This window comes from Staurois parvus, unplaced genomic scaffold, assembly GCF_062004578.1.
Source record: "Staurois parvus isolate SC_StPar_1 unplaced genomic scaffold, SC_StPar_1.0 ptg000438l, whole genome shotgun sequence".
Lineage (NCBI taxonomy): Eukaryota > Metazoa > Chordata > Amphibia > Anura > Ranidae > Staurois > Staurois parvus.
The window spans coordinates 1,775,191-1,787,443 of NW_028318234.1; the positions used below are offsets into that span (position 1 = coordinate 1,775,191).

Here is a 12,253-nt window from a genome sequence, read left to right on the forward strand (position 1 = left end):
TAAAAAATTCACATCTGTACAGCGTTGCATGACTGCGCAATTGTCATTCAAAGTGTGATAGCACTGAAAGCTGAAAATTGGCCTGGACAGGAAGGGGGTAAAGGTGTCTGGACTGGAAGTGGTTAAGATGCAACATTTTTTATTTCAGACAGCCCAGATTAATTTAGGAAGAGATGAAATTACACCGTGTACAAACTGTACTAGAAAATCTGTTTACTCTTTACCCATTGGCGTGACCTGTAGCTAGGCAGCATGAGCTGAGCAGACTGTCTGAAATCAGACAGGTGAGTAGGACCTACCCCTGATGTAGGTGGTTTGATCCAGGCAGCATTCTGTCAGCTGACATTTTAGTCCCAGGAATATCCCTTCAATTTCCCGATTAATCATTAACCTGCCATATAGGTCTTCCAATTCTGCTATTGACAACTCATTTGGATGATAAGATAAAAGCTATCTGTAATACAAATGTTTACCTTGCAGAGCAATGAACCTTACTGATGGTCAGTACTAGATACCCACAGACTGGGAGATTTTCACATAAAGCATATTTCCACTTTTGCAGTCACAATTTGAGAAAACGCCAGTTTGTGTTCCCATTTACACAGCATTCCTAAAATATAAAGATTACATTTTTAGATGTTTCTCATGAGGAAGTGTTGTGGCTGACTGCAAGGTGTGTGGGGTTTTTTTTTTTTGTAACAATATTACAGTGAACCTGCTCCAAATCTGTCCTTATTAACATTCAGCGGAAGAGGCCCAGCCTCTACACCAGGGGTCTTCAAACTACGGCCCACGGGCCACCCAACTAAAAAAAAAAAAAGGTGCCGTACAACAATTAGCTAGGCTGCTCACTGGGTCCTCGGCCACCAGAGCAAACGGCAGCCTGCAACCCCCGGATTTCACCTGCTGCAGCCAGAGGAGCAACAGGAAAGGAGGAGAGTACACCAGGTACAGTGCATTGCGGTGTCCAGTACGTTAGTGTACAGTGCATTGCGGTGCCCAGGGCGGTATTGTACAGTCCATTGCGGTGTCCAGCGCGTTGGTGTACAGTGCATTGCGGTGCCCAGTGCGGTAGTTTACTGTGCTATGCGGTGTCCAGCGCGTTAGTGTACAGTGCATTGCAGTGTCCAGCGCGGTAGTGTGCAGTGCGTTGCGGTGTCCACCGCGGTAGTGTGCAGTGCATTGCGGTGTCCACCGCGGTAGTGTGCAGTGCATTGCGGTGTCCAAGGCGGTAGTGTGCAGTGCATTGCGGTGTCCGGCGCTGTAGTGTGCAGTGCGTTGCGCTGCCCAGTGTATTAGAGTACAGTGCATTTTAAATATTGTATTGTTTTTGTTTGCACTACAAATAAGATATCTGCGGTGTACATAGGAATTTGTTCATATTTTTTTAAAACTATAGTTCGGCCCCCTCAACAGTGTGAATGTCCATGAATGGGCCCCCAGTTTTAAAAGTTTGAGAACCCCCTGCTCTACACCTTTAAAGTGGCAGCAAACTCCCCTGGACATCTTGGCGGCATATAAATCACTGTAATATGGTTTACTATTGGGTACCTTGTCTAAAGATTTTCCAGGTGTGCCATTTTGGGAGAGATTGCCCTCTTCTTCTTTTGATGACATCACTCGGGCATACGCATTGGCATTCTGATTGATTGTTCAGTCTGTAGAGATGCATGCCGTGTTTGTCAGTATGACATTATAAGATTGCGAGAGTGCTGACCATCATCAGTCAGGCTTGGTTTATTCTGATCGCTTATGGGCAAGATTAATGCAGTGACATATGAAATGGGCAGAAGTTCGGGTTGGGGAAGAGCGCAGAGGTTCCGAAAGATATGGCGCTGGCTTAGGATGCAATGAACAATAATTTGTAAGAAGAATTTTATGATGCCCCAGCTTATCCCTATGTGTTAAAAAGTGCATTCAAATCTAGTATTATGCGTTTTTGTTGGATCAGTTTACCACCGCATTCAAATCTAATTACAATTGATAATAAAGATCTGCCTGCGTAGTACAGAGAGGGTTAATTATGGCAAACACAGCAGCCCAGCCTCCTCGGAAACAAAGAGCGCTACTTAGGATTTTTATTGCTGGAGGGTCTAGAAAGAGAGCCTCCTCCCTTATCCTCCCTCCCCCCCTCCCCTAAAGCCAGAACTTTGTGGATGTAGTGGAGAGGGGTTAGAACATCTGTCAGATTTTTATTGTATGTGTCTCCATTAGGGATATTCCCCCTCTCTGTTTGTCCTATTCTACAGTTATCACTGAAAATGAGAGGAAATCACACATTTTAGGTCATCACCAGAATAGGAATAGGGGTGAAATCTTACAATGGGGGCAATTTCAACTAGGGATTTCCTCACTGGAGGGATTTCTTCTCTCCCTGTTTTTGGATAATGGGCAAAAAGTGAAGGCAAATCCATCTAATGGGACTCGGAGGCTTATCCTCACCCTTACTCTATCCAAAACTGAAGGAGGGGGAAGTTTTTTGCCTTTATTTCTACTTGGTGTATTTTGAATTTTGCTGTCAAATTGCAGAACCCCCCACTATGTTGTTGTGTGGTTTTTTTTTTTTTTTTTTGTTTCTATTCACGCAGCATACCTAAACGTACAAAAAAAATCTCAATGTCCTTGCCTTTCTAATTCGTTGCTTTGAAGCCAGTTTTATACATAGGATTCCATAGGCATATTGATGCTGCAAGCAATTCTGAGCAATGTGCAATTAGAGGACAGATATAGACAGCTGGATTTTTTTATGCATTAATATACAATGCATCACCCAAGCTTAAAGATCTTTAACCCTTTGTTAGCACAGACAATGTGCATATCTAATTTTACAACTCATAATGAAATCTGCCAGCTCAGTATAGATGGGATAATTCTGGTAAACATATCTTTCCAGCACCCCCTCAACAAAACATCAAAGCAGAAGGTTGGGGTATAATTTTTAAACACGTATAAGGGTAATCAGCAGTTTTGTTGCCCTTTGCAATTAGCAGTGCCAGCAATATCTCATCTTATGTTCCCTCCATAGCAATTAACCAAGCTGTTACTGCTCATAGGTGCTGAGGCAAGGTTGTCCAGCGCCTGGGGCAAGGTTATCCAGCGCCTGGGGCAAGGTTGTCCAGCGCCTGGGGCAAGGTTGTCCAGCGCCTGGGGCAAGGTTGTCCAGCGCCTGGGGCAAGGTTGTCCAGCGCCTGGGGCAAGGTTGTCCAGCGCCTGGGGCAAGGTTGTCCAGGGCAAAAATGTGCTCCACCCATTCATGATGTGCAAGCTTAGGGGATCCTATGCCCAGCAGTCACTCATTTGTCAAAATCACTGCCATTATCGCTACTCCTGTCAGCTTTGGAACAGAAAGAAGGCACCCCTATCCCTACAATAAACCATTATGCCCAGGGCAACCACCCCTCCCGCCCACCGTTTATTCGGCTCTGCTGTACACACAGTATGTTCCTCCAAATGCTGTCTCCTTTTTCCATGCGCAGTTTTATTATGTTTGCAGGTCCGCTGACTGGCATAGCTATATTTGTGACTATAGGTTGAACATGGATGTTGGAGGCCGGTTGTGTAGGTACATAGTCTACCCCTACCCAGCCATCTTTTTTTGAGTGTAACATTAACTTGTTAGTTGGCAGAGCCGACCATACAAGGGGAACATGAGGCTTCCAATCCAGCTTGGGCAGGGCAAACAAAAGCAATTGGGAAATTTGATTGATTTATTTTTATTATTCCAGCACTTTTAATACCCTTCGTCTCCCTGCTGGTTGGTAACTGCATTTCTTAATAAATGTGGAATTTGTAACTTGATCTGGGTGTGTTTGGCCATATTTTTATTTGAGGACAAAGCTGTCTGGAAATACTGGACATGTCAACTCCATAATTGTTGAGTGGACTTTACATTAGGATAGACTTGAGACCTGACTGTCATAAGGTCTTTAGTAAATAATTGTTTTTATCCTTTTTAACTTTCTCCATGCCTTAGCACTTTCCATATAGAACACACTTGTCTCCACTGTGTGGCTGCCTAAAACCTTCGGTGGTACCCTTGCATGCATGTTATGGCTACCATTCACTTTATTAAAAAGCCTGTCCAGAGCCTGAAAAGAACAAGACAGCATCACCATGTTGAATCGGAAAAGACTTGAGAGCTGGCAGTTTTGGGGGCAGAATTATCCTGACATGCTTTGGAATGAATCTAGATTGACAATGTTTCATTAAATTGTTTGGGTTTATTGACCATTGAAACTCTCCTATGAGTATCCGCAAGGTACTGTATGTTTTTGGGGTTTCAGGTCCACTGTTCTAATTCAGTCCAAATTGTATGTTTCTGCAGGATTGATGACTTTGGCCTGGGTCTGCTGCTTAAGACCAAACAGATCAAAAGGATGGTGTCCTCCTACGTGGGTGAGAATGCAGAGTTTGAGAGACAGTATCTACAAGGAGAACTAGAAGTGGAGCTGGTACCACAGGTGAGATGTAGTTTCTTTAGGAAGATCAGAGACTTGTAGGATATTCTGTTTTGTAGTATAGGGCCTTACCTCCTAAACTGGTTTGTTCTACAAACTTACCCAGAAGATCCTTGAATGTGTGGAACCGAGCTGCAGCCCATGTAATGATTTACCCCAATTCATACTGAAATTTCCTCCTGTTTGTTCCCTTCTGTACTATAGAGTACATTCACAGGGTGCTGGGAAATGCTTCATGATCATGGACCATGTATGCTCTTCTCCCTTTTTAGAATACATTCATGATCTAAGTTTAAATCTTGGGGACCCGAAACTGCAATATTCAATTGTTCCAGCAGCATGAGATGTATATCTATCAGGTACACTTCATCAGTTTATGCATTAAGACTTCTACTTGTGTCATTTTTTACCTTCAGGGACTGAATAGTCTTGCAGAAGGCCGGAGTTAATGAAGCATATTGGGTGTACAACCTTGTAGGCAAGGTCAGAGTACAAATAACTGATCCTATAGCATACAACAGAGCACATGTCTGAATGCTGCCAGCCAAGTACATAATGTGATGGATGAGCTTCATCTTTAATTGGATTCATTGTTGTCTTGTATTTGTCCTACTTAGATATGGGCTCTTCTTGTAATGGGAGATAAACATCAAATGGCTCAATACACAAGACCTTGTCATTGAAATGTTTGTTTTGCACTAAAGGAAAATGGCTTCTGGTGTACACAGAATCAGAAGACTGTAAAGCTCTGTTTTCCACCCATAGAAGAACCCCCTCCCCCCCACCCAATGCATTTTGTTCATTTGGAAATTAATCATAGGCCAATTCTCATCATCTACAGTGCCTTGAAAAAATATTCATACCCCTTGAAATTTTTCACATTTTGTCATGTTACAACCAAAAACATAAATGTATTTTATGTGATAGAGCAATACAAAGTGGCACATAATTGTGACGTGGAAGGAAAATAATAAATGGTTTTTCAAAATGTTTTATAAATATGTGAAAAGTTTGGCATGCATTTGTATTCAGCCCCCCTGAGTCAATACGTTTGTAGAACCATCTTTTCGCTGCAAGTCTTTTTGGGGATGTCTCTACCAGCTTTGCACATCTAAAGAGTGGAATTTTTGCCCATTCTTCTTTGCAAAATAGCTCAAGCTCTGTCAGATTGAATGGAGAGCGTCTGTGAACAGCAATTCTCACATCTTGCCACAGATTCTCAATTGGATTTAGGTCTGGATTTGGACTGGGCCTTTCTAACACATGAAGGTGCTTTTTGATCAAAACCATTCCATTGTAGCTCTGGCTGTATGTTTAGTGTCGTTGTCCTGCTGGAAGGTGAACCTCCGCCCCAGTCTCAAGACTTTTGCAGATTCTAACAGGTTTTTCTTCTAAGATTGCCCTGTATCTGGCTCCATCCATCTTCCCATCAATTCTCATCAGCTTCCCTGCCCCTGCTGAAGAAAAACATCCGCACAACATGATGCTGCCACCACCATGTTTCACGGTGGGGATGGTGTGTTCAGGGTGCAGTGTTAGTTTTCTGCCCCATATAGCAATTTTCTTTTAGGCCAAAAAGCTAAATTTTGGTCTCATCTGACCAGAGCACCTTCTCCCACATTTGCTGTCTCTCACATGGCTTCTCGCAAACTGCAAATGGGACTTCTTTATGGCTTTCTTCTTGCCACTATTCCATAAAGGCCAGATTTGTGGAGTGCATGACTAATAGTTGTCCTGTGGACAGATTCTCTCACCTGAGCTGTGGATCTCTGTAGCTCCTCCAGAGTTACCGTGGGCCTCCTGGCTGCTTCTCTGATTAATGCTCTCCTTGCCCAATATGTCAGTTTAGGTGGACAGCCAGGTCTTGGTAGGTATGCAGTTGTGCCATACTCTTTCCATTTTTGGATGATGGACTGAACAGTGACCTGTGAGATGTTCAAAGCTTGGGATATTTTTAATAACCTAACCCTGAATAAACTTCTCCACAACTTTATCTCTAACCTGTCTGGTGTGTTCCTTGGCCTTCATGATGCTGTTTGTTCACTAATGTTCTCTAACAAACCTCTGAGGGCTTCACAGAACATCTGTATTTATACTGAGAATAAATTACACACAGGTGGACGCTATTTACTAATTAGGAGACTTCTGAGGGCAATTGGTTCCACTAGATTTTAGTTAGGGGTATCAGAGTAAAGGGGGCTGAATGCAAAGTCACGCCACACTTTTCAGATATTGATTTCTAAAAAAAAATTGAAAATCATTTTCCTTCCACTTCACAATTATGTGCCACTTTGTGTTGATCTATTACATAAAATCCCAATAAAATACATTTACAGTTTTGGTTGTAACATGACAAAATGTGGGCAATTTCAAGGGGTATGAATACTTTCGAGGCACTGTACTATCTTTTAGCTTTACAGTCTGCTGATCATGTGTATGGCTGGGTGCTGTTTTCCTTTAGTCTTAGGCTGAGGCTGCTGAGTCTTGCGTCCCAACCAGCATACATTGTCCATGTCACCAGGCACAGGACACGGAGCATTAAAGTGGTACTGTGTATCTGTGGTTTTTTTTTTTTTTTTTTGCACGGTTGGTGACCCTCCTTCCTAGGTGGCACTGTGGGCCCATTCTGTTACATTGTCTGCATTGGAAAGCATTGTAAGTTTGGGTGAAACCTGGTCACATCCATCACCAGTGTTACATTACACAATATATATATATTTTGTAGAGTGCCAAGTAAACCATGCTAAAATTGACATGTTGGGGTTGATTTACTAAAGGCAAATGCAGGCCATAGACGGGTCGAACATTGGCCGATTTTTCGAAAAGTCGGTCGTTCGGCCGACGTTACAACCAACGGTAAAAATAAATCGTCTGACAAAATCATAAAGTTCACCCCATAACTTCTGTCCCATTCAGGTCACGGCTCATGCGCGGATTTTTTATCGGTAAAACGATCAGCCGATTTGCCCATCATTGCCGGGAAAATCGGCCGAACTTTCCAACATGACCGATAAAAACACCGTGCAAAAAACACGAAAAACGGCCAACCAATTAACCCACTAACAGTGCGAAAAATCGGCTGTTTTTTTTTCCTGGCCGAAAAATCGGCTGATTCTTCAACCCGTCTATGGCCGGCAAAATAGGCTGTTCACATTGCAAGGGAATTTTTCCTTTTTTTAGCTTGGTGAATGTGGTGAAAATGTTAGTTTGCATGTGATTGGATGATGGAAGTCAGCAGAGCTTCACCTTGCTCCCTAAGCTAAGTAAAAATTATCTTGCACAGTGAACGGCCTGTTTTTTTGTTTTGTTTTTTTCTTTTAAAAAAAAAAAAAAAAAAATCAAGACTTTGGCTTTAAGTTATTAAACTACAGTTGTCACACTGGTTAAACTCTTGCAGCTTGGAGAGATGCCATTGATGAAGCCACGCACTTTGTTACTAAAGACACTTGGCTTCTGTTCATTAGCTTGGCAGTTGCTGAGATCCCTCTTCACAGGCTGCAGTCTGGTTGTTTTTATTGTCTGTTATGTACTGTCGGCCTTTAATGCCTTAAGCCTAAATGAGATCGAAAGGAAAGTTTGTTTTGATATAAACTCTAGATAATGGATTTATTTTCTAAACTGCATCAAAGAAATTGATGTGTAAAATTTTAGCACAAGCACCATTAAAAAAAAAAATTGTATATAATGACCCAGAACTTCACAAGCTGAATGTTATCGCTCCATTCTACTCTCTAGTGGAAGTACCTTAATACATACATCACAGAAATGTAAATGTTTAACTGAGAAATTGTGTTCATTCCCCACCAGGGAACCCTCGCGGAGAGAGTCAGAGCCGGCGGTGCAGGTATTCCAGCATTTTTTACACCCACGGGTTACGGCACATTAATTCAAGAAGGGGGAGCGCCTATAAAATATAATAAGGATGGAACAATTGCCATCGCCAGCAAGCCTAGGGAGGTAAGGAGAATTTATTTCCCACTTTTTTTTTTTTCTTGTCTGTTTTCACCTGCATTTCCCATGACAGAAAAAAATGAACTTCTGAATTATTTGCTCAAATCCCTTGCTCAAGAGAGGAGGATTAAGTGGTATTAAGCCCAAACCCTAACATGATGCCCTCTGGTGGACTGCCATGAGTATTGTCAGTGGCCTGATTGAATATTTAAATTCTTATTTTAATAATTTGTTTTTTTTAAGTGGCTCACAAAAATGCATAGTTGGTAGTGCTTTAAATAAAATTGAATTAAGATACCTTCCACTGTTAGCTCTAACCTATATTTGCAGGATTAAAAAATGGCACTTTTAAAACACCTTGTCTCATTAAATCATGCTTAAAGTATCTGCAGCTAAGTCCAGGATTTCTGTTTTTAACATTCTACCCAAAACTATATGGGGTACGGATACAATTTAAAAAGTCTTGAGGTTGAGAGTTTCATCTGATTTTGATATGGTTAGGAAAGTTTAAGCACATTTAAATGTTGCTAAACCCACAACAGTAAAACCAGTCTGTATATGCAGTAAAGCATTCTTGTTATACTCACTGTGGAACCTAAGGGGTTAATCCTCCGCATTGTGTAAATGCACAGTGGCTTAGTGGTTAGCACGTCTGCCTTGCAGTAAATGGGTCATGAGTCTGATTTTCGACCATGGCGCCTCCTGCATGGAGTTTGCATGTTCTCCCTGTGCTTGCTTTGGTTTCCTCCGGGTGCTCCGGTTTTCTCCTACACTCCAAAGATATGCTGGTAGGTTAATTGGCTCCTGTCTAAATTGTCCTAGTTTCATCCCTGGCCATGTGGGATCTCCTGCATGGTAGGGGTTGGGGAAAGACCTGGCAACCTACCCTGTAAAAATAATTGCCAAGAGAATTCATGGAAAAAGTCGCATACAAGTGACGGTCCATGCAATCACCAAGGGTCGGATACGACTGAATAGATTATGTAAAAAGGCTGTTTTTATCCTGATTTCTCTGATCGTTCTTTTTCCAGCATCCTCTCTCTTTTCTCCTGATAAGACATATTGGGGTTTATTTACTAAAGCTGGAGAGTCCAAAATCAGACTCCCTTCTGCATAGAAACCAATCAGCTTCTAACCTCAGCTTGTTCAATGAAGCTTTGGCAATGAAACCTGGAAGGTTTCTATGCAGAAGGGAGTCTGATTTTGGACTCTCCAGCTTTAGTAAATAAACCCCATTGAGTTTAGACACTCTGCACATGCTCAGTTTGGTGCGTATTGCTAGAGGTGTGTGTGTGTGTGTGTGTTGTGTTTTTTTTTTTTTTTTTTAGGCTCAGGAACCCGGCTAAGAATGGTCTGTAGGGGTCATTAGGAAATTGCCCCTTCTTTGGTAGTCCATGGGAAGAATACCCCTTTACACATGTTTACCACTGCTCAAGGTAGAGAGACTCCTAATCTCCAAGCACAACTCCTCCTGTAGGTGCTAGCCCAGCTCCTGTGCTGCATAGATGAGAACAAAGGATGTCCGATCAGCTGCACTCCAAACAATCCACTTTATTGAACCAAGATAAAACCAATACAGATAGTGGGGGAGTGGAAGATAAACGCGTTTCACACTAAAGACAGCGCTTATTCATTACCCAGTGGACCCATGTACAAAGTGTTGGTTTTAAGCAACAGCTATTCTCCCTAATCAACACTGGGTCCACCTCCTGCTACACCAAACTGATTTAAAAGGTAAAGACAGTTCTGCAACTAACAATTTTACCATCCCCAAAGTGCAACGCATGAAATCCAACGTTCCAACCACAGGATATGTGCAAGAATTCCCGCGTTGTCCAATGGAGATGGCAAAAATTAAAATAAATCTGTAAAGATTTTGTGGGAAGAAAAAACAAAAAATAACATACCATAAAGAAAACACCACATTATGTATATTGGATCCATCCCAAATAAAAAGATGTATACAAATTATAAAAATAGATCTGTCTTAGATCAATAATAAAGTCTCTCTGTCCTATACGCACCATCCCAGATATAATAAAGACCAAAAAGGCTAATAAGGTGATGGAAGGGGCAGAGACACAAAAAATAATCAAAAAAGATCAACACCAAATAAACGCATGTAAGCAAATGCATATATTCAAAAAGCTGCTAAAACATAATCACATCAGAGAGGGAGGGGGGTGAGGCCATGGCTGGACAAGGAAGTCACTCCTAAAAATGGGTAAGATCCCATTCAGAATTCAAACCATTAGGAATACATGTATGCAAATCTAAAAATCCAAAACACTTCACATTTGCACAGTAATCTAAAGTCATTTTCTTCCCTAGGAGATCTGTCCACCATCTCCATGCCCTGTATGCTCAAAGCACTAAGGTCACCTCTATGAGCACTGCTAAAATGATTAGCGACATTGGTAGACTGATTCTTCTGTATGTCATAAACATGATCATGGAGGCGATCTCGTAGCCTCCTAGTCGTCCTACCAACATATATTGTACTTGACAACTTCTACAGGTCATCGAATATATTAGATGCTTAGTATTACAATTGATAAAGTTCTTGATCCTGTAAACATTACCACTAACTGTGGATCTAAATTCCTCCCCTTTCTTAACACAAGAGCAACAGGGACCACCATCTATACCACACCTATAGTTACCCTTAAAACTCAGCCATGTTTTTTGAGTTTTTTTCTAGAAGACAGAGTATTGCCCAAAGTTGGTGCATGTTGGGAAATCATTTTATGTCCTCTCTCAGAAGTATGGGAAGATGGCGCTCAGTGATCCTTTTAATCCTCCCAAACTCTAGGCTGAATGCAGTGGAGAAAACTGGTGGTCCCTGCCTGGAACTACACCTCTCCTTTGTTATTAAGAAATTGCTCCTGTCAGTATTGTTAGCTATACCCACAGCACGATCTATCGTGAGCACCGGATAGCCTCTCTGTAAAAAGCGATCCATCATGTGTGTCACCTCTCCATTGAAATCTTCATTGGGGGCCATGTCCAAGATGGCAACCGGAGCGGCTGCATAGCTGGGAGCTCCGACGCCCAGCTTCCTAATCCGCTGCCATCCAGGTGGCAGCGGCCTCGTGGTGGCAATCGTGGACCCTTCCCAACTGTAGAGGGGTGCTGAGTTGCTTTGGCTCCCCTCCGGGACGTCGGTCTGTTGAGGCCTGGTGCGGCGTTGTTTGGCGCCGCCCGCGTGAGTGCGGCTGGTGGAGGGGGAGGAATAACTGAGGTCCCAGGTCCCCCTGCAGAGGCAGAGAAGTCGGTGGCTGGTGATTACAGCCACCAGGGCCCTGTTATAAAGGGTGGTGACAGTGCGGCCTGAGAGCCCATCGTGGCTGGTGGCTCTTGGAGGGGCTGTATCTGGTGCCTTTGCACCCCCTCCTGTGTGCAGCACTTCAGGGTGCTATCATTCCTACGGCCCATATGTCTCCTTGTTATGCATCACAGTTTGGGGCCTGCATCTGGGCCTAAAGCCTTTCTGAGGATCTTCTAATCAAAGCTTATATACCCTACTTCCTCCTTCTCTGTGACATTAATTCTTACAATATACAAAAGGCATCGCGGTACCTAGTTGCACCTATGTAGCCATTCTCTCACATCTGCATCGGGCTGTATTGGTCCCCTGGGGCAATTTTCATTTTTGGATAGATAACTTTCGCTGATCACCCCCAGTAGTCTTTCTGCATACCGTCCACTAAGAAGAAAAGTAGGGGTAATGCTCAAAAATTCCTTACAACATATTAACTGAAATCGCAGGAAATTTGCAGCATGTCTCAGGATAACACAGACCGAGCATCCCCATCCCACCTCGTGCAGGATACTGCAGTTCATCC

The 12,253-nt window shown here is 42.7% G+C and overlaps 1 protein-coding gene across 1 annotated transcript in view; it reads left to right on the forward strand.

The window, feature by feature from the left end:
• Positions 1 to 12,253, forward strand: part of OXCT1 (3-oxoacid CoA-transferase 1) — a 171,848-nt gene that overhangs the window by 33,866 nt on the left and 125,729 nt on the right. Inside the window, exons 4-5 of the mRNA XM_089687812.1 lie at positions 4,325 to 4,460; positions 8,265 to 8,414. Coding sequence (XP_089543938.1) covers positions 4,325 to 4,460; positions 8,265 to 8,414 — 286 coding nt within the window. The remainder of the gene's footprint in view (positions 1 to 4,324; positions 4,461 to 8,264; positions 8,415 to 12,253) is intronic.